At 36.3% G+C, this 27,628-nt stretch overlaps 4 protein-coding genes across 10 annotated transcripts; 2 read left to right on the top strand and 2 right to left on the bottom strand.

The window, feature by feature from the left end:
• Window positions 1-2,749: 2,749 nt before the first annotated feature.
• Window positions 2,750-4,860, bottom strand: LOC105345333 (phosphoacetylglucosamine mutase). Its single transcript, XM_011453453.4, has one exon. It carries the CDS (start codon window positions 4,818-4,820, stop codon window positions 3,168-3,170), a length of 1,653 nt encoding a protein of 550 aa, XP_011451755.3. The 5' UTR covers window positions 4,821-4,860; the 3' UTR covers window positions 2,750-3,167.
• A 35-nt stretch (window positions 4,861-4,895) lies between these two features.
• LOC105345358 (transmembrane protein 245) lies at window positions 4,896-16,222 on the top strand. 4 transcript variants are annotated; one of them, XM_011453481.4, is made up of 18 exons: window positions 4,896-5,539; window positions 5,636-5,864; window positions 6,510-6,659; window positions 6,786-7,046; window positions 7,218-7,366; window positions 7,487-7,591; window positions 7,696-7,766; window positions 7,902-7,992; window positions 8,328-8,429; window positions 8,649-8,681; window positions 10,862-11,020; window positions 11,202-11,324; window positions 11,696-11,829; window positions 13,688-13,788; window positions 14,387-14,561; window positions 14,696-14,844; window positions 15,042-15,090; window positions 15,464-16,222. In XM_011453481.4, the coding sequence occupies exons 1-18, from the start codon at window positions 5,036-5,038 to the stop codon at window positions 15,495-15,497; spliced, it is 2,619 nt and encodes an 872-aa protein (XP_011451783.3). In that variant the 5' UTR covers window positions 4,896-5,035; the 3' UTR covers window positions 15,498-16,222. The 4 variants fall into 4 exon arrangements, with proteins under 4 accessions (XP_011451783.3, XP_019929695.3, XP_019929696.3 ...); XM_020074136.3 differs by having other exon boundaries at window positions 15,042-15,110; XM_020074137.3 differs by lacking the exon at window positions 8,649-8,681.
• Window positions 16,223-17,599: 1,377 nt separating this feature from the next.
• On the bottom strand, window positions 17,600-20,023 carry LOC105345332 (heme transporter hrg1-A). 2 transcript variants are annotated; one of them, XM_034483210.2, is made up of 4 exons: window positions 19,833-20,023; window positions 18,690-18,857; window positions 18,240-18,341; window positions 17,600-18,026 (listed from the first exon to the last, which is right to left on the bottom strand). In XM_034483210.2, exons 1-4 carry the CDS (start codon window positions 19,978-19,980, stop codon window positions 17,977-17,979), a joined length of 468 nt encoding a protein of 155 aa, XP_034339101.1. In that variant the 5' UTR covers window positions 19,981-20,023; the 3' UTR covers window positions 17,600-17,976. The 2 variants fall into 2 exon arrangements, with proteins under 2 accessions (XP_034339101.1, XP_034339041.1); XM_034483150.2 differs by having other exon boundaries at window positions 17,600-18,341; window positions 19,833-20,022.
• A 1,972-nt stretch (window positions 20,024-21,995) lies between these two features.
• Window positions 21,996-26,342, top strand: LOC105317507 (uncharacterized). Of its 3 annotated transcripts, none has more exons than XM_011414159.4 (4): window positions 21,996-22,418; window positions 22,643-22,952; window positions 24,862-25,011; window positions 25,127-26,342. In XM_011414159.4, the coding sequence occupies exons 2-4, from the start codon at window positions 22,658-22,660 to the stop codon at window positions 25,492-25,494; spliced, it is 813 nt and encodes a 270-aa protein (XP_011412461.3). In that variant the 5' UTR covers window positions 21,996-22,418; window positions 22,643-22,657; the 3' UTR covers window positions 25,495-26,342. The 3 variants fall into 3 exon arrangements, with proteins under 3 accessions (XP_011412461.3, XP_011412462.3, XP_011412463.3); XM_011414160.4 differs by having other exon boundaries at window positions 22,412-22,501; XM_011414161.4 differs by lacking the exon at window positions 21,996-22,418 and adding an exon at window positions 22,496-22,516.
• The last annotated feature ends 1,286 nt before the right edge of the window (window positions 26,343-27,628 follow it).

The following is a 27,628-nucleotide window of genomic DNA, read 5'->3' as shown; positions in this document are numbered from 1 at the left end:
GTTTCTGAAAAGACCTCCAAGTCGACTGGTTCACCTTTCAGTTTACCCTTTTCTTTCCAGTAACGTTGATTCGATGTTGATTAATTTTTAGATAACATCGACCATTATTCATTAATTTTAATCTTATAGGAATAAGTGGAAATAACTTCATGTCATTCTACTTTTCATCTTACACATCTAATCCCATTCCGAAGTAAATACCAGGTAGTCCTAGTCGTAAAAACAATTCTATTTGGTACAGATGACTTAAATACTATATAGTTTCAGTCATTGATATACACAGGATTTACCCGAATTGTGTTTTATATGTTCATACACAAACTATATGTATATTGAAAATAACTGATTTTGTATATTAACATTTTGGAGTCTGAAAACAAATTACATTCATCCTTCTTAATAATAAATTGTTCAATTGTATAAATCAATCTGCTTTGCTCCTTCTTCTAAAATTTTTTTTTAAAACTGCTTGGTCCGATTTTATATCAAACTTTGTGTATGCTTTTAATCGATGATTATGGTAAGTATGTTTATAATAATGGACATTGCAGTCGTTCATACATTTACATAAAGAAAGAAGAACAATGAAACGCGCCATTTTAAAAAAGATCTTTTCTCGTAATAACGAGATAATTAACTCATAATAACGAGATAATTTACTCGTAATTACGAGATCTTTTCTCGTAATAACAAAATATAAATACCTCGTAATAACGAGATCTTTTCTCGTAATAACGAGATAATTAAGTCGTTATTACGAGATATTTTCTCGTAATTACGAGATATTTAACTCGTAATAACGAGATCTTTTCTCGTAATAAGTAGATAATTATCTCGTAATAACGAGACTTTTTCTCGTAATTACGAGATAAGAATAAATTTTTATGTGGCCCAATACATCTTTCGTAATTTTGCGTGACTGAAATGAAACTGCAGATCAAAGAAACCAATCCATACGACGATGTATACTGAGTATTGTTTCTATATAGCTAGATGAAAGCTTGAGCCTCCCAGAGACGGTTGTTTTACCGTGCGTTGACCAGACATCATTCACTTATCACGGCACTGAGGAGCCATTGACTCCAGAGCCGGGGGGCGCCTGATGACAATCTCCGCTTTAAAATATCCGGAAATATATGTTTTCCCCAATTAGAATAAATTGAAATGCTCTTCTCGTTTCCAATAATTAAAGGCAACTTTGAATATCAATTTGCAAATTGAGACCATAGGAAGTTCATTTTGTTAGGCCCCTGGAAATCAGAGGATTATAAAAGCTTTATTATAAACATTAAAATCCATGGCCAACATGGAATTTCATTACAAAATCTACCACCCACCACTGAAATTGAAAAAGCTAACTAGGAAATCATAGCCATAAAGTTTGTACTAAATTCAGGACTCAATACTTTTTTTGGCTTAAACCTTATAAATCGAGACTCGTATTTAAAAATAATATCCTGCTTTCTATTATATCGATGGAAAAGACCCACAAAACATTCAAATGAAGTTTTAGTACACTTCGTACGTTCTGGAAAGGCCTTCTTAAAAAGCAATCAATCTAGTTTTTGTTTTGACATTTACAAATCATACAGAATCTCTAGTGTCCATCTGGTAAACTTTAAAGGGTTACCTTAGGCACGTAGCATCGTTTTTGAAAGGGGGCCAGACTCATCGTGTCAATTTTTTTACATACTCCCCAAAAAGTGGGGGGGGGGGCAACTCCATGATAATTCATTTTTTTGTATGTAAATTAAAAAAAATTTACCCCCTGATGCTACGTGCCTGTACCTTGACGTGTATGTGGTTAAAAAGAGAAGCGTTAAGGCATACGCGTATCCAGATTTTTCTCCAGGATGGAGGAGGTGGGGTAGGATAAATAATTTTGCTTGCCCGGGGGTGGGGTCAGAGCCCTAATTCGGTAACTTGACTATGAAATTCAGGAAGTTCTAAAATTCAAAGGGAGGAAGTGGCCCTCCCCCTGCATTAAAGTAAAAAGTTCTTTTGACACTATATATGTAAAAGAAGCCAGGTAAACTTTGCATACTCAGTAACAAGCTTGTTGTAAGATTTGCCGGAAACAATTTCATCAAAGGTGACCATAAAGTTCCAAAAGTAGCTTATCGTGACCTACTTTTGCACGTGACACACCTTCTACCCTAAATCCACCACCAACAGACCAGGTTTGATGGAGCAAAGCCCATGCACGGATCTAGAGTGGTGGAGTGGATCCGGACGACTCCTCACCCTGTAAATTTCAAATTTATTATTTCACAAAGTAAAATGATTGAAAATAGACCTACCCTCCCCCCACAAGAATTATCCTTTGGAACCCCCCCCCCCTCCACCGGCAAAATATTCTGGATCTGCACATGAAAGCCTTACAATGGGCAACAAGTTATGATTTTGACATGGTGACACTCTATGTGAACTTGCATTTAAGAGTCATGAACTTAAGCCACAAAAATTGATGAATTAACTTGATTGGCCATGTCATACTTCATAGATGATCACCTTGATCTTGATGAAAAATTAATATTCATTGTTTAGTTTTCAACTTTCATTGCTAGCAAGTACGGGCCCCAAATCTATTGTGGGCCAGAAAAAAATAGTTGGAGGCAATTTTTAATAGAATGCTATTTGCAACCCTTAACCACTGCAAATCTCCATTCTGAACTGCTTCAGCGATCTTAGATTTTGTTTACTAAATGCAGTTGACATTCAAATTAATCAGTATATGCACATAAATATGCAATAACATATTCATTTATTAATTTACAAGTAATTATAATGTTGGAATGTCTTCAAACAATCATGTGATTATCAATGCCAAGAATAAATACTTTGATCAATACATGGTACATCAAATATTCCAATACAACATTCATTTAACTTTCATCTTATTAACTTATTTGTTAAAGCAAAATTACGTTCTTTTCTGATTAATAAAAATACATGTCATATGTAAAATGTAAGCACTTTCTATGATTATCACAAACTAGCTAAGACCAAAAACAACCCCTCAGTTGATATGTAATATACCATGTCTTAAATCCTCAACGAAAATGATTCCAAATTGCAATGTGTTGATTCATATTGCTCTATATTATCTACTAAAAGCCAAAAATACATGATCAAGGGTTTCACTTAAGCATGTATAACCATGATAACTAATGAAGTTTTGGTTCTTCCCCTATACCCCCAGCCATCTTGTACACTATGACGGCCACTTCATTGGCCAATTTATCAGCAGCAATCTGCGCATCTGCCTCTGCATACACACGAACAATGTCCTCTGTCCCAGACGGCCGCACAAAAGAACGACCGTGCGTGTACTTAGCAACCGATTCATCAATGGCACTTTGGAGACCAACAGGTGAGGAAGCTTTCCTCTCGGCATCTGTTGTCTGGATCACGGAGCGATCTTTGACTTTGACCTTCAGTTGTCGGTTTGGAAGGTCGGTGTACGCTTTGTTCCACTGCTCCACATCCCAGTCCTGGGCGGCCAGAATCATCTCCACCAGCAGCATGTCAGAGATGGCGTCACCAACCGTCTGGTTAATCAGGTCAATCACACTCAGTAACAAATCACAGGCCTCGCTTTGGTGATCTGATATGGATGTATTTTGTGAAGTTTTCTGCAGCAGATTGTATGAAGAATTACTAACTATAGCAGTTCCATGGCCATTGGCCTCAAAGTACACCCCAATGTCAAATTCTTGTGCTTTGTGGTGCAAATGTTTCACTCCTGTTGGTACACAAGCCACTGGGACTTTCAGCTGATCGGTGATGTACCTTGTTGAACTCCCGTTTGCATAGGCAGTTTGGACAAGGCCTAGATTAAGTGAAAGCCCAGTCTCCTGTACCAGATCTTTAAGGTATCCAGCCACTAATGTTGCTATCTTGTCTCCATCTAAGAGATAAAATCGATTATCTGTCACACCCATAAAGTAATAAACTATTCTGTCAGCATCACCATCAAATGAAGCCCATCTCTGGCCAGGGACCATGTTTACTCCTGTGGGGGGTTTCTGTTGGACTTTCACAAAGTCTGCTCCACATTCATGATTTAGCTTTCCACTCCCATCATTCACCCGACTGATCTTTAATAAGTCTCCTAACTTGGACTGGAGAATTGGGATCTTTCCAGCTCCAACCCCATTAGCGGCATCAAGGTACAAACATGTATTGTATACTTCTAAAGTCTTCATCTTCTTTGCTTTTCTGATATTCCTGAGTTTTACAAATGCTTCACTAAGTTTTTCAAAGTAACCCTCTTCAGTAGGCTTTCCATACTGTCCGTTGGTATTGATACACCGAACTATGTAATGCAACTGAGGCGTAGTTAGCAATCCAAAGTTTTGGCACTGGGCTCCTGCTGCTTTAATCCCCGCCTCTAGGGCTGCCGCCAGGACGGGGCTACTGGGCCTGGTGTCACGTGCAAACACAACTCGGCTACTCTGTAGACTTGTAACACCTAGGTTCTTAGTCAATTCCTGGAGAGTTACATCCAATTTACTACCAGGAACATTTGCAACTTCTGTAGCATACTTCTCCCATTCTGGACCCAACATCTCCCCCATTGGATCCACCAACTTGACACCGTTATCTTCTTCCGGGTTGTGAGAGGCTGTTATCATGACGCCTATGGTGGCACCACTTTTAGTAGCAGACCTAATCGCTGCTAAAACGCCCATTCTATAGATGACATGATTCAAGCGGCTTCCCTTAGTTCTAAAACCTGCTGTACCATACTGAATAGGTGTTTCATCTTGCTTCGGAAAGTTCTTTTCGCCGGTTTCTTGCACGTCACCAAACTCCATTTTTCCAAAATGAAAGTAGAAGAATAATGACAGGTCGTACACTTATTGGGATTATTGGAACGGTGTGAAAAATGGATGATGTTTTCAAATTCTCCAGACTGAAAAGAATTTTTAATTATTACAGTTTAAAAGTTGACTTTTGCTAAGGATGATATTAATATTTCGGTTTGATGAATAATTACGAATAAGAAAACGAACGAGGTAAAACAGCCAAGATGGCTGACTTCAAGTCACCGTTCGTAAATTCAATGTTGCAAACTTTTTCGCAAGGCCACGAAAAAGCATTTAAACAGGCACTATACACAACAGCGGCTAACGTTTTTCTTTTATTAGCTGGAGCTTCGGCAATTGCTGTGTATTTTATTCTGGAGGCCTTTCTTCGACCTTTATTGTGGGCAGTGTTATGTGGAACATTTCTGTACCCCTTCAAACGGGAAATAACAGAAATATTAAGACGATGGCTACGTGGTTTACAAGACTCGGGAACTCCATTTGCTATCGGGATTGCCTATATACCAATACAAGCACTTGATTATACATATGTTATGACATTTGATAGAACCATTGTAAGGCATTGGAAACTGCTATGTGGTGCTATTACAAGTTTGTTTTTTATTTATTTACTATGGTATTTTGGCCCAGTGAGAAGTATTTTAGATGTTTGTTGTGCAGTTTTCATTTTCGTGTATGAAGTATTGGATTATTTTACCTCATTTTGGGTATGTCAAATGGTTTAAACTATTTAACCATATGGTTCACCGATTTCACGTTATATAATGTAGCTGATGTAATATTTTGCTTTCTTACACCTGTAGGTGTGGACACTCGTTGTAGCATACCTTGTAGTGGTTATCTTTTTGTGGAACGATGACTCCAAAAGATGCCTTCAACTTCTATCGGTACCTATCTGGGGGGTGTTGATTCTTCACATTGCGTCAGTGGCAGGTGCTCTAAGAGTGCCACTGTTTATGCTGATCATTGGATTGATTGCCACTGGATTTGCCACAGAAGTAAAAGAAACCAAAAGAAAAGTTGAAGAGAAAGGTGCCCTCTTTGACCATGATTACTATCTATTGTTTTTATGAAGATAAAATACCGATCAGACCCAACCTAACACCTGAGTAAACCTGAACTAAACCCTTGTCACAAGTTGGGTTGGTCTTGGGATTTACTTGGGATGTACTCTGGGTCTGCTTTTTTGAAAATTTACGTCCACTTGGGGTGTACATGTAATTTGGGTTTACTTAGGGTTTACTCGGGATTTGCTTTTACGGTCAACTGTTTGCTAATGCACTGAAATGTGAAGCAGACCAGTCTTTTATCTTACCATCTTACTGTGTGTAATTCCTGTCTCATGTATATTCCAAATACACATGTAGAGTCTGCTTTCAGGGGTATACTTCTGATAGGGGTTTACTCTCTGTGTCCACTCTGGGTTTACTTTGGGTTTACTCTGGGTCCACTCTAAAAAACCAGGAGTAAACCCCAAAAGTTAACCAATGAGTTTAGTTGGGGTGTACCTTCTGTTAGTTTGGGTCTGATCAGTACTATAAATATCAATTCAATTTGAGTCAAGTTTAATATCATCGAAATGCAGTGATTATCACCTGTGTAGTTAATTTTTAAAAATTTATATTTAATTGTGATGCAATCAAATGATTATAAAAAAAAATATTTTTTTCATATCAGGCCAGAGTATATCTGATCTGAAAGCAATATGGATAGTATTTAGTGGGGACTTGGAGCGATCTCTCAGTGAGGTTCAACAATCAGACTCATCAATTTTGGACTCCTCTACTGAAATATCCACAACTGAAAGTTTTAGTAGCGAGAATACAGGTAAAATGATCAGGGTTACACATACCAGTAAAACTTTCTCACATGTCTCATAATTTTTTTTTATTTGCATTCACAAAAAATCAATATGCCTGAGAAAAAGGAACTTTTATTTTTTTCATTGTGTAGTATATCAAAGTAAGAAATCAACAGAGATTAAAAAGCCAACAGATCTTCCTATCAACTTGAATACTCCGGGGACTGCCACCCCTAAAGTCGGCTCCGTTCGACAGAAAAGAGTGAAAACATCGGAAGAGAAGGGACCAGTAAGCACTAAGTACTTTGTGTACTTATTCTGGGCCTTAGTTCTGACTCGAGTTTGGATGAATATTTGGTTGTTGCAACTTCTAGTTCCTTTATTAGGTCTTATGTGGATTTTTAAAGCATTTGGTATGTATTAGTTTACCTTCCTTTTACTTTTGTTTCCCAACAACAAGTATTTTTGGATATCTCTGCACTGAAATTTTATGCAGTGCATAAATTTTATTTTTTATGAAAGCTATAAGCAATATTTTGAAACGCTGTGTGTATTTGATAATTTCTGTACATTTTATTGTGTAGTGCATCAACTGAAGCCAGGGGGATTTTTCGGAGAGAAAGTGGAATATTGTAAATCATCATTCATGGAGTGGTACACAGCCAGAAGTGAAGTGCTGGCTCCTAGATGGGTGATTGGTCTGTTGAAACTGTTCAGTCGTGGAGATGCAAAGGTGGACCAGCATTCTTTATACTGAGTTTTACAATTTCATCTAATACTTAGCTTGTTATCTTTGAACGCTAAATCTAATTTCTGTCCTTGATGTGTAGAGTGCTTTCCTTGCATGTTGTAGATGATGTCCATCTTAGAGGGGTCCCTGGACAAGTTCACCAGTGTCCTGTTTATTTTCATCCTCCTGATTGGATCCACCTTGTTTACTATTTTCTTTGCTGTTCAGGTTTGAAAAACATGTATTATAAAGTATGCCTCCTTTATGAATGATTATTTTGATGTTGCCCTTAATGTTTCATGTGATATAACACAAGTGATGATTATTTGAAGGTTCACCAAGAAAGTATGCATCTCTTCCGCATTTCCAGCAATGTGTTGAACAATACGAGAGAGTATGCAGAGTAAGTTTTTAATAGCAATAGTGTGCAAGCGTTTAGAAGGTTTGAAACGATAAAACAAAATACATGTATTTTCAAATTCTAAGCTATTTAAGATGTTATTACATGTGAATCTAGATTATAACTATTGTATTACAGCTGGTTACCAAAGGGAGAAGACATGCAAATAGCTATGGACTCCATGGTTGGAAATGCTTATTTGTATGGCAGAAAATGGCTTGCTTCAAAGGTACTGTGAGTCAGTTGTTGTACTAAGGGTAGATTGTAGAGTATTTTTGTTACAATGAATATAAAAAAAATACAGGAAGAAAAATTTGATTGATAAGGACAATAAAATGTCATGATATTCAACTAGTAAATGTATAACGGTAATGTGTTTACTTTCCAACATACATGTAGTGTTGAAAGATCAATTTTGAAAAAAAATTGTATAGGGTTATTTATTTTGTCTTTCTTCATGACAAGGTAATGTTACAAACTTATAATTTATGTTTAATTCTACGAGTCCTCTATAAATGTTACATTGTTTGTTTACTTCTACGAGTCCTCTATAAATGTTACAAGGTTCATGACCTGGTTGGGAGAGATAAAGAGGTCAACAACACAAAGATAGAAGGCAAGGTTCTAGAAGTGTGGGACAACCTGTATCACAGCTGGCTGGCTCGGGTAGGCCTAACAACATGTAGTGAAAGTGTACCATTCATCTATCAAATGAATATAGCTAACATTAAGAGTCAGGTGTAATTTGGATTTGTAATGTGAATTTTGCATGGTATCATGGTATCATGCAGTAAGAAAGTTGAAATTTTTGAGAATTAAAGGTAAGCAAGCATGTTTACTCCAATGTCTAGCCATGTTCTGATTGTTTTCTTTGATGTTATGCAGATCTCTGACACGAGCCTCTGGCTCAATCGAGCGGTAAGGTCTAACTTCTCACTGGTCACGTTGTGGTGCTCTCGTATTGCCTGGATAACTGTGTCCATTACTTGTCAACAATAGCTTTTCTTTTCTTTTTTTATAATGTCAAGTTATCTTAATTTCTTAATTATGCAAGTCCCACTGGTTTTAGCTTTTAGTTTAGAGTACATTTAATAAACAGTTAATTTCTGCTTTCATATACACACGTACATGTATATTGTTATCAAGATCTTTAGGAAACATTTAAACAGTTGCTAAGTCTCTCTCTCTAAATATTTAAGTTAAAGAGTTGCTAGGTCTCTCTCTATCTCTCATAGAAGAAATCAATGCCATGCATGTCTGCTATGAAAGAGACAAAGGTTCTGGTTTAGGGAATAATTGCATGCTGAATAGTAATTTAGAATTAAAGAGAGCAGAAACTGTCTCTACAGGAAAGAGTTTGGGTAGGTGAACTGTCATGCCACCTGCATGTTTGTTGTTAGCCTTTACATGGAAAAACTGGTTGGTAAAAACCAGCTAGTATAGTGGTGGGCCATACATTAATGTGCTAGAAGCAAGATGTTGAAATAACTGTACTGAATAATGATAAATCCATCACTTGATAATGAAGCAAAATCATAAAATGTATATACTCTGTTCATGTATTTAATTATTTTTGTATGATAAATTCATAATCATGATATCTCTAACATGTATCTGGTGCAATCTCTAACAATGTAGTGTCTCAACCATTAGTCATTATCAGATATTATGGTTCTATCACAGTGATGAAGATACTAATGAAGAAACATGAGTCACTCAGCTAGGTGACCTATTACTATCGCTTTTCGTTGGTTGTCGTTGAAATGTGTTTAGTGTGGAACTTTTCAGAAACTACCTGTACTAAAAACAAAAAATACATCATCCAGGTTACTACTTATATAACTTAAGTTTTCCTTCCTTTTGGGTCTTAGGATAGGGAAAATGAAAAGGACTGTATGCAGTATTATGCAATTTTCGCCCCCGAAATTAAAGTAATATAGAGAGCTTTAAAAATAAGTGCTTTCCAATGGGTTTTCGACTGGGAAATGCTTGTTCAAGTACCATTTTTTTTTATCTATGATGTGTATAAGTATATGAACAAAAACATGTGTTAAAATCGTACTTGGGCAGACCTGTGCTCTATACTTCCAAAGGCAAAATATGAAGAAAAGATGACAATTTCATTAGTTTGAAAAATTGAGGGAATTTGCCCAATTTGGTGACAGCTATTGGACAATGATGACCAATAATAAGATTAATGTGACAAACATCCTCAGTACAATGTTTATGAATATTTGATTTTGATACAACACTGTTTGAAAAATTAGTTACAATTGGGGGGGGGGGCAATCTTATTAAAATTAGACATTCTGAGTCTAATTTTAATTAGATTGGGGGGCAGATATTGGCTTGGTTTGATGGATGTCCATGAGACATATAGATACTACAATGTATGGGGAAATTAATATCAAGTAAATATGCTATTCAGGATAAAATACTGTAGACAATGATAAGGTTTATATGAGATAGATAAACAAATCTGGGGGGGGGGGGGGGTTCATGTGAGATTATGGACACATACATTGAACTGTCACAGTATACAATGAAGCTTACACAAGAATTATTGAATTTTTAATGACAGTTATGTATCTGTTCTCATGCAGAATTGTAAATTCATTTGGTTGATTTTTTAATTATACATAATCTTTTTAAATTATCTTGCCCTTTGCTTTTACAGGGTGAATCATACCAGTACTCAGGTGCCTGTTAATAAGGCTCTTATGCCTCTTGGTTATTTTTACTTTTATACATGTACATTTTTCACAACTGAATAACTTTTTTTTCATCACTTTCTAACTTCACTTAAATAAATTTTGTAAAACTAATTAATAATGTTTTAAAACAGTCACTGTATGAAGCCATGAAAATTGGGAGATTAAAGTAATTTTGGTGTATTGTAATGTTTGAACTCACAATTGTTTGACATAAGTGATGTGAAATCTGTTGTGAATGAAGTATTCAATTTGGGTGTTATTGGTGAAACTATGTAATTTGTTTTGTTTGTTGGCACAGAAATCTAAATCTTCATTTCTTTGACTCATGCAACATGGAAAAAAAGGTAAATATATCATTAATAAGTTGTTTCTAACATCCTGCAGGGTGCCTCTAACTACAGCGAGGCTAAGCCGGGGTTTCAGATCATGCCCAGCGAAATGCTGGACTGGAAGTCCATCTATGAGTTTGGCATGCAGGGAAAGAGCTTCAACTACTCACAAGTGATGGAGTTTGTCAAGGATAACATTGGAACATTTGTGTCTGTAAGTGTGAGGGGAAAAGATTTAAGAAAGCATAGCAGTATGTATGAAAACTTATTTGAAGACTTAGAGAGTCTTAATTTTGAAATCAAAATGAAATTAAGTAATTATATCTATGAAAATAATATATGAATGGATATTATATGATAGAACTATTTATGTAAATGTAAATCTGAATTTTCAGGTTCTTGAAAACGTGTGGATGGTTCTGAAGGGAAACATGAGTTTGATGCTGAGTATAGCAACAGCAGCCCTCTCTATTGTCCTGGGGGGAGGAACAGCAATACTCAACCTGTTCATTTCAGCTGTAAGTATACACACCTTATGTTTAATTCAATTCCTTTCATGAATGAGGCATATCTTATTACAATAGTGTTGTTTGAAGAATTTGTTTTAACAAAATATTCTTTTAATTAGTTATGTTGATTTACCCTAAGCAAATAATTGTCTTGAAAGTCTTAGAAATAAGTGAATAGGTCAATATTAATGAAGATTGATATAATGTAATGTAAAAACCTGTATAAACTGACATGCTTAGGAAAGGGACCATTTTGTCAAAATGGAGAGTTTGTCGAATTACTTTGTAAAAGCATATATATTTTGGAACTTGCATTGCCTTTATTCTAGGATGGTTGCTTTTGGAAGATTTCTCATATTTTTTCTTCTTTTACATTACAGGCTATATTTCTGACCACTCTTTTCTACCTGCTGGCATCCAGTGGGAAGCAGTTTAAACCTCTAGAGTGGATCTCTGGCCTCAATCCTCACCCCTCTGGCAGTACCTTTAGCCTAGCTGTAGAGGAAGCCATAGGGTACAAATCTCTCTCTCTCTCTCTCTCTCTCTCTCTCTCTCTCTCTCTCTCTCTCTCTCTCTCTGCAGAGAAACAAAACAAAAATGAAAAAAAAATAATCATTAGTTCTGAGCCATCTCAGAAAAATCTCGAAATATACGATGGCATGGCTCAGAAAAATCTCGAAATATACGGTGGCAGGCAAATATTTTTATTTCAAAATTTGATAAAGGGGTACAACTTCGTTTTTCCATCTTGATTATTGGCCAGATGCAGTAATTGCGTAAGAAACTGAACATTGGGTGTGTTCATAGTTCTGCCGTTAGTAGACAAAAGTTGCTGTTGGTAAAATTAACTACCATTGGCATGTCAATGGTACCAATGTTTTTTGCCAATAGTGGGTGTGTTCAGAGTACTGCCGTTGGCATACAAAAGTTACCATTGGCAATTTCTTTTACCATTGGTATACCAACGGTACCAATGTTTGCCGATAAAATTTACCATAGGTAGACATTTCTGCAGACGATCTAGAGCTCTGTTAGCGATGGTAACTTTTTTAAAGTTTTTTATGACGTCACAAAAATGGCGGATATTTTGTATGCACTGAAGGCAACAGTTAATTTCACAGCTTTTCCACCTTAAACCTTGTTGTAGCTGAACAATTCCTTTAAGCATTGTAACATTCCAAAAATACAACTGAAAAAAATTCTTTCCGTATATGTAGGCATGTTGCAGGTGTTTGGGGGACATTGGTTGGAATATGACTGCCATCCAAAGCACCAAAACATTTTGAAATTGAAAGTTTTCTCCAATTATTTGCTTAATTGTGATGAAGGCTATCTAAATGTTCTAAAACCGTTCAGCCATGCATCGAAAGTTCTCAAACGTAGTTTCCACAAAACACCAATAATTCCTTTTCAATATTAGGGGTGGGGCCAATTAGATTGTTGTTGGTATTAACCATAGCATTGACTTTCAAATGTGTCCCTGGACAAAGGGTATCAAAATCATCGGTGTCTATATTATGGTATAGAAGAAAGTAATCGCATAGTTATGACTCGCTCTAGCCATGTTTTTCCAAAGATATACACGTTTTATGGGAGAAGAAAAACTGTAAGAAAAAATTCTTTATTGTACACAAATTATAATTTTGAATGTATCCTTTTGGTGCAAAATGATCAACAAGGCAAAAATATTGCATCTTGGTTTGACATTTTCCGCTAAATAATCAGCCAGTGTTACCAATGGTACACCAAAGGTACCATTGTTAACATTGGTAAATTTCCTACTATCTGTACCCTAAAACTCGTTCAGAGTATATATGGGTCCAATTGCACCAATGGCACACATTTTTACCATTGGCAAACTGGTATTGGTACCACTGGAAATACTCTGAACGCACCCAGTATATTTTTCTGCAGACGATCTAGAGTGTGGGAAGTATTGGTTAATGATGTCACAACTCATTATAGACATGGCGGCAAAAATCAAGATATTAGATCCCATTTTTGGAAAAGCAATTGTCCTTCTTATTATGACGATTGAGGTGCAATATATACCGTAATGAAAATGTTATTGTTGTATAGTTAGGTCAGTACAAAGATGTTTGTTGTTCGACATGTTCACAAAACTGTAGTCAGTATAACCAATGTTACCATTGGACTCCTATTGGTAAAATTGGTAAAATCAATAGCATTTGTATGTGAAAACTGTTCAGAGTTTATTGGTACAATTGGTACCATTGTCATCAATGAAAGTTGGTACCACTGGTAAAACTATGAACGCACCCAATATTTTTCTTTACCAAACAGAAGTTAATAAATCACATTAATCATACTCGCATTATGTTATCTGTCATAAACCTGTGCTCTATTATTAGTGGGGTATTCATGGCGTCCCTAAAGATGGCTGCATTTTATGGATTGTACACGTGGTTAACACACACTCTCTTTGGAATCAACATGGTGTTCATCCCATCAGGTTAGTTTTACTATATCTCTTACTTTTATGATGCTATTAGTACATCATATGAAGAGATTCATTATTGTATGAGATATTCTGAACAATCGGTAAGTCTGTATATGTGATTGTCTGAAAATCTAAAGAAAAGGAAGTTGACAAAAGTAGAACTCAGTAGTGAGTTTTTCCTTTTGCATAGAGACTTTCCCTAAACACTTAACAATATTGTTCTTTACAGCTGTAGTTGAAATAATGTGTGTACTTAAGATGCATTATTACATGGTGCAGTGTTGTTGGATTAATTTAGTTTACTGATAGATTACCGGTACATGTACTAGTTAGCTGCAAATTTACACATCAAGTACTCCTATGTAAATCACATAACCATTGCTACAGTAATTGCTGAGTAATTTATCTAACTGAGAAAATTATCCACAAAAGTTCATAGCCACCAACCAATTATTTTTGGAATAACAATAAACTTCGCTCTTATGCAATGAAATGATTTCATTCATAAGTGCTGTTTGTATACCTGTATATTATCAGTAAAATCAGTTTGATAACCATGTGAAGGGAAATGTCTGTTAACAATTTTGACCTAAAGTTTTATCTTCCACAGCCCTGGCAGCCGTTTTAGCAGCCGTGCCTTTCCTAGGTCCCTACTGGGCCACCCTGCCTGCGGTGCTGGAACTCTGGCTGATCCAAGGTCAAGGGTTAAAGGGCCTCAGTCTCTTCATCTGTCACATCCTGCCCACCTACTTTGTGGACACCGCCATTCTTGGAGAAATCAAAGGGTACTGTAATCATCCACCATACCTTAAAATATTGAAACTTTATTGTATATGTAATCCTGTAATTGCCATTACCAGTCATCAATAGATAAAGATGTAGCTATACTGTACATGACAAAGGGGATTTTTGTTTTCAGTGGCCATCCCTATTTAACTGGTCTTGCCATTGCTGGAGGTATCTATTGGCTAGGACTGGAGGGGGCAATCATAGGCCCCATCCTCCTGTGTTGCTTCATTGTGGTCTACAATGTATATGGCTCCATGTTGACAACAGATGGAATTCCAGGTAAGGGAAACAACTCCCTACTTGTTCTACTATTAGAACTTGATGCTTATTATTTTTTATTGATTTTTACTGTTAATTTGCATGAATTGCAGACATTGCCTAGTTGTTGAAAACTTTTCTTTTTGTTTTCTTGTGAGCTTTTTTTTGTTGGTGAAGATGATCAGTGGTGTATTTTGTGGGTTGTATGTTGTCATTAGGTGATAAAGTGACAGTTAGCAGGTCCAGAACCATAGGGAACCTCAATCGGTACCACTTCAAATTCTCCAGTACAGGCTTATATTATATACACTGCTGGCGCACTCTTCTATCTGGTGCACATCTGTCCTACTTCTCCAGTTTGATTTATAACCCAGTGCTGCTTCCTTCTATGCCTTTCATAATGCATACATTTGTTTTATTATGTAGTAGTTCTCCTGCTTAACCCTTTATGTCTTTTCTATATGACAATAATGATGCAGTTGTTGTGATTTCTTTTACCTTGTGATGTAAATACATGTATGGCTGTAGACTTTTAGTATACTGTAAAGCAATCAACAAACTTTGCATTTCAAATACAACATGCAGGCTTTCAATTGTCATCCATTAGAGATATCACATGGTACTTTTCTGCCTATTACAGATCTGTGAGTGACATCACTCAACAACAAGTATGAAGAGAGAACTCTCCTCCAAAAATGGGGGAATCGGTCATTGGTGCCATATTGTTTCAGATTGTGTTTGACACAGCAGCGATGGATTTTTATACGGTTCCTGGATTGTGTGGCTCCTGGCTTGTGTGGTTCCTGGCTTGTGTTTGGCTTTGGATGAAGTGGACCCGAGTCCTCAGTTCTTGCCATATTGTGTTTGTAGTACCTTCAGATCATTTTCATAGAAAAAGTCGGACCCAGGCCTCATCAACATCTGACATTTTTATCAAGTTACTCATTGTGCAATGGATTTGTATTTGATACACAAAGAATTTATTATCTAAATTATTAGATCTTATTGTTAAAAACACCAAAAATCTGTGCAAAAGACTGATACCCTCTACATTTTTAATGTACAGAACTGTGATAAACCAACATACACATGTATGAACATATTCCTGAATTTTCTGTATTATTTGACAACCTCAGAACAGTGGATGTCACAACTTATTAACTAGTCACCTTATGGCGAATTATTGACGTCTCGAATGATATACTCAGTAGTATAGGCATTAGATTTCATGATCCAGTTCAGAATGTTTTAGCTAAAGAAATTGATGCTTGCAATGTTATTTCTTTTTTTTTAAATTATTCGTATATCTTTATTTATTTTTGTTAAAGTTTATATATGCTATTTTACTTTTATTTTATTTTAAAGATGTTTATGCTATTAAAAAATTCAGTTAAAAATATTTTTGGCCTGTTTAATTTAACTCAGTGAGATGAAGTTGGGGGGAGCTTATGCTATACCCTGGCCTCGGTGTTGGCATCCAGACTTAAAGCTGAACACCGCTCGTAAATAGGCACCGTCACACAGATACCTGGTATATAAACCCTTTGATTTCGTTACACCCGATTGCACACCTGAACCTCGTGGCCGACATGTAGTATTCCTTTCGTGGTCTTTAGATTTTATGCATTTTTTTCTTATCTTATGTTCATTTTCTGTTCGTAAATAATGCATTGACCAATTTATTTGATGTTAGTATTCTCCTGGCTTCAAAAAGTGCGTAAAATTTGATAATTTCATCGCGACCGGGTAACACAGCGAGGCAAAATGTACGTCCACACAGGTGAGACCTCTCAAGCGAAGTACTTTGAACTGTTTAGAGGTCTGTCCCTTATATAAGGGTTGTAGGGACAGCAGTGATTAAAGAGAAATATGGCAGACAGTGCCTATTTACGAGCGGTGTTCAGCTTTAATAAAAGTTTTCTAGATCTGAGCAGGTCCTGTAACTATGTTATCACTGGTCTTCACCTTGCATAGATGATGCATCTGGGCATACTTATAGACTTTAAAGACTTGGATGGTGAATCTGAGCCCTTAATTTCAGATGCTGGGGGAGATAAATGCTTTTAGAGAAGATTAAAGTTTTGGAGAAGGTGCCCTTTGATGGCCATATCTTAGTTATTATTGATCCTATCTCTTTCATGAATTATGCATCTTATGATACATATACACCTCACAGGCTTGATAGCTAAATCTGTGTTATAGGTTTTGGATGCTAGAGGAGAATAAAGTTTTTGTGCAGGTTAAAGTTTTTGGAGCAGATGCCCTGGGATGACTATATTTCAGTTATTATTGGTTCTATCTTGACTGAACATGGTTGGATGATGCATTTGAGAGGCTTGGATGCTGAATCTGAGCCGTAGGTTTCAATTTTAATTTTCAGAGTTTAATTCAGACTCGGATCAGTATAAAGTGCCTTTAATAAAAGATACTACATGAAGCAACTATTACGGTATCTGAAACTGTAAGTCAACTTGAGGTTTGCAAAAGCCTCGTCATCACGAATATTTTTCGCTGCGAAGCGATCCTTCTCGTATGGTTATTATAACAACCTTGGTCTGGATAAGGCTTGGTTGTGAACATTAATCATCACAATCAATTTATTGGAAGTAAATCACAATAAAATGTTGTCGTAAATGAAATTTGGTTTAAATTAACTGACCTATATTTCATTGTTTCAAGAAATGGAATTAATTTTGCATTTTATTAGTAATATGGGTTAGTAATTTCTCCATTCCAGCTATACGTATATGCACTATTTCTCAAAAAGTTAGATACATTTCTGTACTAAAATTTTATTTAAAAATTCCACAACAATAATTAATGCCAAGAATTAAACAATTTATACCAGCTAAGTACAATAAAAAATATCACAGTTCATTGGCATCAATATACATGTAAATCATGTATGGTTTGTTCATAGGTTTTGTAACAGTACATTCATTGAAAAATGCAATTTGAAAAATGCCCATGATTTGATATGTTAATAAAAATATACATGTACAGCGTACTTGAATAGTACTGTGAATATTAAAACATGTGGACACAATGTTAGGTAATGACCATTTTTTCAATTGGTAACAACAATATAAATTTTCAAGAATGAATCAACAGTAGGACATCAGTAACAAATCAATATAAATTTCACTGTCCTCTCTACTTGTCATCTATCTGGGTACTATATCGGCCTTCACTCAAGTACAGGCCTGAAAGCAGAGAGCAGTGCAAAGTACAGAACATGTGACACACAGACAGAGCGAGTGACATTATATATACAGAACATGTGATATTACAAATACAGAACAACTGTCTCACAAAATGTTGGATAAAGGTCAATTAGCTATGCTAGGAATAATTATGGCGACTGTTTACACTGTCATCAGTTTTATGAAGTAGGGAATAAGTTTGTTGGTACAAACGTTTGTAGGACCGAGAGAAATAAAGCATGAGGAATCCCCATTTCCAGGTCATGAAACACCAGACACAAGTCAAGTAAAATCCTGGACCTTCTATAATCAGTCCTGTAAAATGAGAAAAAAATATTTAATTGATGCCTAACATTAAGTATTTCAAATAAGCAAAATAGATGTACATGTCTTATTTATGGAAGCATATTAGTGCCATGTTGTATTTATTTTTCTTTGAATTCTAACTATCGACTTGAATCTTCGAATTTAAAGTTGGATTATCAACTATAACACTGATTTTTTCAACCCTGAAGTTGGAATTTCCAACTTTGAAATTGGAATTTCTAATTCTAATTTTGAAACTTAATGTTGGAATTTCCTACTTTATGCAGGAAATTTTCAACTGTAAATTTGATATTTTCGACTTTAATCTTGGAATTTCAATTTGAAATTTTTACTCACCTTGTTCATTGAGAATGGCTAAAGTGAGATATGTGACAAATCCACATACTCCAGCCAGCTGAACAAAACAGCCTGCCAGCATTAATTGCTTCAGTGGATACGGATTGACTTCCCAGTAGTTCTTTGTGTAGGCAATGTGTATAAATAGCACCACAGAGGCAACTAGTCCTACAATTTAACAAAGTTATATATACACTATAACTTACCAAGAAATAAATAATCACTGGATCATTCTCTCCCGAGAAACATTCAATTTATTTTACTGTAATATATGTGTGTATACATAACATTGAAAGACATAGCAAAATAAGTCTGTGATATATTTCTCCTTATTTACAGTTAATATCTCTGTAACATTTTGGGTGAAATAATGACGACAAGACTGCGGTTTTAACTAGGGCCTTCTATGTCTCTAGTCAGTTACCAATACCAGATAACTGATTTGGTAAAACACCTGACTAGAGAGTAGAGATTCAGGGGCCCAGGTTCGAATCCTGGTCTATAGTCATGTTATCCATCAGTTGAACTCCCATCTGGTTACTTTTGGTGAGGTTTTAACAGGTTGGGACCAATCTCTCAAATGGGATATAATAGCCCGTTTGGGATATAATAGCCCAAATGGGATATAAATTTAAAGTGCAAAAAAATTGGTTTTTTTTATTTTAAAATTTTTGATATAAATCCGCATTAATGTGAATCAAATGGAACAACTTTTGGTTAAGAAGTTTTTCTATATGTCTATCGTTTTTCAGATTGATCCCCAAAAAGTTTTGGATATACTGAGGGATCAATCTCCATATAGTACAACTACAGAAAAAGTTGTTTCATCTATTCTAATGCGGATTTATATCAAACAATTTTAAATCAAAAATTTTTATTTTTTGCACTTTAAATTTATATCCCAAACGGGCTATTATATCCCATTTGGGAGATTGGTCCCAACCTGTTTAACCTTTGGAATTGGTATCTCTACGTACGTAAAATCCTTATTATAAAAGTAAGGAAGAAGACTATAAATACAACGTGTAAACATATACAACGTGTTTGACAGGTGACAGCTGATTACAGATAGGTGAGAATCTAGAACGAGTGTACATTACAACATACACTGATACATGTGAGGCACATATGGTGATGATTTACCTGACATAAGTCCCCATATCGCCACATTCCAATTGTGGTACTTGGCTCCAAATACAGCTAGAACTGACACGCCCACTAAGATCCCGATGACAGCAAAAGTTATTCTCACTTTCATCAAACAAGACGAGGGAGGAATCGGCGGACTCATATTCGTGCCTGAGTTTCGCAACAAGTGACAAAATTATTTATAGCCCGATCCCGATCAATTAAAAAGTCCTTAACAGAGTAGTATTTCTTTGTATAGAAATGAAAACTTTCCGCAGAGTAACAGATTTTTAGTGAGGCCTAATAATAAAATGGCCAGTTAGTCCTGACTTTTACCCCATTTCATTTGTAACCAGTAACAAGGCACTGTTTTCTGGTGACAAAAGTAACATATATGACAAAACTTATTATTTCCTTTCCGCTGGATGGTTCAATTTCATCCAGTAACAATGCATATGGTTACAGCTATATTCTATCGGTGACAAAAGGTAACAGAGGTGACGAGCCTTTTTCTGTTTAACAGAGGGTCTTATTTTATTTGGTTACAATGATTACAGCTATATATTCTTGGTGACACAGGGTAACAGTGGTGACAGTCATTTTCATGATTTACAGGTGGTCTTTTTTAATGGTTACCCTAACCCCAAATTAACCCTAACCCTAATCCTAACCTAACCCTAAACTAACCCTAACCCTAACCCAACTCTAACTCTGTTTTGTAACCAGTGTTACCAGTAACCACTGTATCCTGTCACAAGTACATCAAAGTCTGAAAATCATTCATAATCAAACATTGTTACCGATGTAACCAATGTTACTGGTTACAAATAGAAAGGGGTGAAATCAGGACTAATTTCTGGCCATATATGAACTTAATCGAATATGTCAAGGTTTTTTTTAAAGGAGGATGGAGAGACACCTACCCCAAACACTGCCAAGCAAATGAAAACTTCTCCAATCTTCAAAATCCTAATCCGTTGGAGGGGAGGGGGGCGTAACTTTACATTTTGATCTATACGCGTTTCCCTCTATATTTTTTTTATGTTTGTTCAAATATGTGTGATAGAAGGCAGTTCTTTCAAAATTGTTTTCCTTTTGTACTATGCAGCCCCCCCCCCCCCCCCCCTGATAATGCAGTGTAGGTGCCTGACGTGTAATTTGCAGGTTATACATGTATACATTAATGAAGTAAAGTATTTTCAACAGTTTGATCGTGAAAAATATTAATGCAATTTTTCTTATAAAATGTTAAAGTTTCTATTTTATTCACAAATTATGCATATTTTCGGATTTATATAAATAATTAAAAGTTTTGTCCTTTTGTTGTGGTTAATTAAAGTTAATATTATTTATTAAAGATTAAAATGGTGCGTATACATGTATAGAAGGCTAGACAGTCATGTATATTGCCTATGGTATGAAGTATACCTTCAACGGTATTCAACGGTCTTATATATAAAATAAAGTTTATGGTCCACTTTGCTCCTCTACAACAAGTGAGTGGATCGTAAACCTTTGGCTAGCAAAGATGCTCCCTCGTCTGCCAAAAAATTGAGCAGAATGTAAGCGTATAATTAATAATCGATTTTAAGAAGACATTTTCAATGATTTTATTTTCCGCAATAAATTTTGTCATTTTGGTAATTTGAATAGTTTTCCCGAACTTAATTATTTTCCAGTTCCACACCTCCGAGTCAATCTTGCACAAATTACGACACTTTTACGGACTCCGAGGACACTTATTATATCACATTCCATTTCACCTGTCTGTTAGTTTTATGTTGACTTGATTATATCGTCTTGACAGGTGGGCGCGGATCGAAGGAAATCGCCGTAAAACATGATCCACGCGTCAAGTTTACGACCACGGCGACATATTGGTCAGAATGTGGCCAGAGGTGAAAATCCCAGCGTGCAGCTTGTAGTTTATACCTGTGTCAAGCAGTCTTTTTATCTACATACTAAATAGATTTGATTGAACGCCATAAAACTTCTTTTGTGAATGGTTATGTTTGTATTGAGAAAACCTTTAAACGCACAAACACACCCCAAACGAAGAAAGATAATATTTAAACCAAATAAACACGGTACGGAATATACTACAGTGACCCGAATGGCGAATACGAAAGGAATTTCTGAAATACTATATATGTAAACCCAACAGACCATGAACAATGTAAAATAGGCAACTAAAATAGAAGTAGCTTTGTTCATAGTACTGGCGCTTCCTCTGGCTTTTAGATCTAAATTAAGTGCAGTTGGGAGTTTAATTAAAATCATATAAATTTAGATAAATGCACGCTCGCGCAATGTAGCGTCCGTATGCAAATGAATATAGGTAAATACCAAGTGATACATTGAGGAATTAAGGAAGAGGACCTTGAAGTGACTTTGTGGGTACAGGGGCATCTGTCCTTTTATCCTTGAAAATAGCTGCCTGCTTTACTTGTATCATTATTTTTTCTCGGGTCTCTAATTACAACCAACTTGTACGGTCGAGCGACAGATTGCGGAAAGTGAGAATTGGCGGTATTATGACACAGATTTTGCCGACGGGTGGAGTGACGTTCTGGACCTAGAACCCCCTTGGGAGCCCCAGAGGTAAGCTATTGCTATTCCCATGTGACTTGGTTTATTCCTGACTGATACTTATCAATCAAAGACTGACTTTCCATATGAAACTGGTACACCGGAAGAAAGTATAGAGAGTTTGCTCGATGGACTATTATTTAGTGAAATAGTGTTCGGATGTTTAACTGATTTAATTATTTCGTAACACTGGATTGAGTTTCACAGTTTGATTTTTCTGAATGCATTCTCTTTAGAAATTCAGATAAGCTATGGAAGGATACGTTGCGAAGCGGGTGGACGATAAAATCCCCCTCCCAGCTCCAGTATCCCACCACCCCAGGTTCAAGACCAAGTTCCGCGAAACCACCCGATTCTACCAGCTGGCACTGTTCATGATTCCACTGGGGACGCTTTTTATCGCTATTGGAGTTTTCATTCCGCGTTGGATGGATGTCCAAATTTTTAAATTTGTTACCCTTTCAAAGGATTATAGCATCGGACTATGGGAGAAATGTGACACCCTTAAGGAAAAATGCTCCGTGCGCCTGGATTCATCGCTAAAAGGTGCGTGCATCCGTGGCTCTTTTGTCCCTGATTGTGTTGGTTTGAATTGTTCATTTCTTTTAAACCCCCGATGGCGTTTTGTGTATTCCCCCATTTTTTTTTAAAAGATAGTATCACTAAATCATGACTGCGCATTGCACGACTGTTTCGCTGCTGTCACTTACTTACTACATACAGAGGCCGTACTAGGTTTGACAGGTTGGCTGTGCATAGAATTGCAGGCCACGACAAGCTGATCTAGTCCCACACTCCCCCCTCTGGCCATAGAGTGTTTATTTTTGAGGAAGAATGCATAATATTAATAGTAAGGAATGCACCGCCATTGTATGGTGTTGGAATCAAATGACCCGAAACTAACGTATCACGAATATGTTCAATGGCCACCGAGGTGTTGACAGATAAAGATGATCATGATACGGGTATTTAAACTATTACCATAAAGGGGATTAATCAGGGGTCGAGGGACCCTTTACCCCCGGGGCTTTGTTCTGTTTACGTCAACTTATATATGCGTGCTAAATACCCTTTAGAGGATTTCCACTGAAAAGGCTTTTTCTTCAAAGAGGAACGAAAAAAAGAAACTTTTCAAAACAATTTTTTTTTTTTAGAAATAGGATAGAAACTAGATTACATATGTGCACATACATGTACCATGCTATACGTCCAATCAATTCAACCTAACTTCAATCTACAATGTAACTTCGATTCTCTGTTTTTGGATAAACAGTATCCCAAACGTGTTTCCCCGATCGAAACTTATAATCGAAGGTCGTATATCATTTATAATTCACATCTCTGTCATTTAAGCTCTCTATTCTCGTGTTTAAATGTTCGCCTGGAATGTTAATATTCTCCATCGGTGTCCTGTAGCCATATTAGATTATGTCCATCATATCGATAATCTGTCAAACATGGCCCCGTTCGCTACAACTATAGCCTTTCATCACAGTTTTAATATCATATAGCACCGACCTAGCTATATAGTCCTCCCGTCAACCACGACTGTTTAAAGTAGTCGCAAAAGGATCGAAATCTTTTTTAAATATGATTGATGTAAACAAACAAATTTAATAAAAATTTAGACAATTAATATTATCACATCGAGAATGTTTACATGTGCATGGATCTGGCCATGAGCTGAGCATTTTTCGCGTAGATAAGTTTAAGGCTTGGCATATAGTAACTTTGAAGACCGTCCTATTCGGCTTACGAATGTGTTTACGGTCGTTTAAAGTGGTCCGTGAATCAATGATTGGGTATTTCCTGATGGTCAGCGTCAAGGTATGCGTTTGTAGGCGTGATACCTGGACCCAGTGACCGAGTTTAATGATTGATCTCTCAGGTGGTGCCTGTTATGGTTATTCATTAGGGATGGCCAGATGGTGCTTAGCTAGGGATCGAAGTATTAGGGGCACGGAGAAATTAATTCCACCTACAGTAATCACCATCGTTAACTCTGTAATTGAATTATTCACGCAAAAGTACAGACTTTAGAACATATTTGAAGTCTCAAATTTGAAATACAAGATAAGAAAATAGTTCAGCAACTTCATGTAGTACTGCATTTATTGTAATCCAAAATGAATTCATCTTAATTTTCTTCACCAAAATAGTTGAGTTTTTGGTGGCATTTTGGGTTACTTTTTTTGACGAGATGAAAGTTTTAATTACTAGTGGTCCATAAAAAAAATTAATTAGGGTCGAGAGGTATAAGCTGTGAAATATGGAGATAAGAGAACTAAAAAGATACTTGAAGCTGAGAAACGAAATTTTTTTTTTTACAACTGTGTACAGTTTTACAGCTACTTTTGAATCAGATTGAAAGTTTTTCTATAAAGTTTAATTTTTTAACCCAATGAGCTGATTTCATTGTTTCAGACCACTAACCTAACTTTTTCTGTTCCTGCAGACTTTGAGTTCACGGTGCGGGCCTTTGCCGTGTCGGGACTGATAGTGTCCGTCATAGCTTCCGTCCTGATCGTCCTCTGTGTGTTTGTACCCAGGTTCTCAGAGCGCACCTTGTTCCACGTGTTGACCTCAGGTACCTGTTACCTGGCAGGTAAGTGTACTTAGTAATATGCTAAAGTAAAAGACCTCCTATATGTGAAAAACTTGTATACTCATAACAATTAATGCCATTTTCACCATTAATTTCAAATGTTCCTTTATTCCAGCCACCCTGTCCCTTGCCAGCATCACCATTTTCGCCAATGAGAACAAAATAACGAGGGCGTACACGCTGTCATATTCGTTCTACCTTATTCTGTTCGGAGCGTTTTTCTGCATTCTGTCGTCTGCCGTTTTGATTAACGTATATGTGTACAGAAAATGGAAAAATGAACATCGCATGATGAAAATTTCCCGGCGAGATTTAAGAGTGGCACAGCCGGTACACCGCGGACGTACAAGTGATTACGGTGATGATGACCAGGATGATGTACCCAGCGAGAAGAGGCAGTACAGCGACGACGACCGGTCCAGATACAGCGAAGACATGTCTAAACACAGCGAAGACTTCTCCACGAAGCAGAGCGAGATCTGAGCGAGACCTACAGTGTGACATCAAAGACGCTGCATTGCGTCATTGCAGGGGTCTCCATGCTGTGAGAGAATATGTCGTCTCAATATTGACCAATATAAGTACACGGTTATATGATATATATCTGGACCAAAAATACCTCAGTATTACACGGGAAGTATTGAAAAGAGAATATGTATATCTGTGTAATAAAGGACACCGGTTCTTGTGTATTGTATCAATCTGGTTACACTGTATCATCGGCATATCGTGGACACAAGTTTGTCCATTCACTCTCCGTGTATTCAAACAATGTCTCTCATTTATCGCACGTGTTTAATATTTAAGACATGTATATATAATCATTGCTAGGGATCCATTACCCATTTTTTCATGCGGTGTATTCTTGTATAGTGCTCATATTCAATACAAGGGGAAATTTTGTCACCCCTTTATTGGCTTTTTGAAATGGCAGACCTAAAGGATCTATTGTACAGTATGTGTTAAAAAGTAAGGTATTTCGTCAATCAAATTGCTACATCTTGTGCAGAATTCAATGTTTCTGAGCTATGTGTGCTGAACATGAATGTCTAATTATCTGTAAATATAGCTCTGAATGTGTAATTTTTTAATTATATACATGTAAATGCATTATGATTAGTTTCACATGTACATGTATTTTCCTAGTGACAAGAAACTTGATATTGCCTTCTTTTAATGTTTTATTGTTATTTTTAGAAATGCGTTGCACTTGTAGAATTGTACACGATTTAAGGAGAGTATAACTTCACTTTAAAATATTATATTAACATTATATAACTTCAGTATTTTTTTTAATGTTGAGAAATAATAAAAACAAGCAAATACCTTCATATGAATTTATGCTCCTTGATAATGATAAATATACGTTTCTATTGTTTTTATATACAGTGCTGTATCAACATGCATACACTGTACAATGTATACATGCATCATTTAATATCATTAGTAATTGGATACTGCAGACAAGGGGCCTGTCAGCAATGTCAGCCACTATATACATGTATATATGATCCTTGGTTTTAATTATGGGCATAATGAATATCGGTTATTCAAAATAGTACACGTACTTGTAACTACAATTAAAGACCCGCACTTCACTACGTACAATATATAAATTATCACCCCTATCATAAGGTTCTTCCGAACGCGGAGGACTCTCATCGTCATATACAACCCTGAAACTGTTAAATGCGGGGAAGTCAACGAAAAGTATGGGGGGGTCGATTCCAACGCATGGGGGAGTCGATTTTCTTCGCTTCGGAGACGGGAGGAATTTAGATCACGCCTTTTGTAGGTATTTATAACAAGTATTTCCAAAAATATATACCGCACGGAAGTTCTCCATTTTCCATCAATATTCTATAATTTTCCATTTGTATTGTATAATCCCATCCCCCCCCCCCCCCCTCCCCCGGTTCCGACGCCTACGTACACGGTGATTATAAGTTTGCTTTGCAGGTTCGAATCTAGTAGCCGTAGGAAGAAAGCGGGTCATCGCGTTTTTGTAATATTGTTACAGCGCGACGGTGAACTTGTGTTGTGTAAAGTTGTGTTAGCGCGACCGCGTGTTCTGTAAAGTTACCTTAGGTGCTGTGTAAAGTTGTGTTAGCGCGGCTGTATGGAACGCCATAGCTGCCTTATGTGGCTATTTTATATGTAGATGGTGCTTTATTATATGAAGATGGTGCTTTATTATATGAAGATGGTGCTTTATTATATGAAGATGGTGCCTTATTATATGAAGATGGTGCTTTATTATATGAAGGTGGTGCTTTGTTATATGAAGATGGTGCTTTTTTATGTGAAGATGGTGCTTTATTATATGAAGATGGTGCTTTTTTATGTGAAGATGGTGCTTTATTATGTGAAGATGGTGCTTTATTATATGAAGGTGGTGAATTATGATATGAAGATGGTGCTTTTTTTATGTGATGATGGTGCTTTGTTATATGAAGATGGTGCTTCATTATATGAAGATGGTGCTTTTTTATGTGATGGTGCTTTTGTAATGGTCACTCGGAACTTTATTTTTGAAGACTGAGTTAAACATTTATTATCTCGAAATTTTGAAACTAGAACAAAATTGATACAGTTAAAATCCATTTAATACACAATT

This window comes from Magallana gigas, chromosome 5 (assembly GCF_963853765.1).
Source record: "Magallana gigas chromosome 5, xbMagGiga1.1, whole genome shotgun sequence".
NCBI lineage: Eukaryota > Metazoa > Mollusca > Bivalvia > Ostreida > Ostreidae > Magallana > Magallana gigas.
The sequence above is the reverse complement of the archived record's forward strand: the minus strand, read 5'-3'. Positions and strand labels throughout refer to the sequence as shown.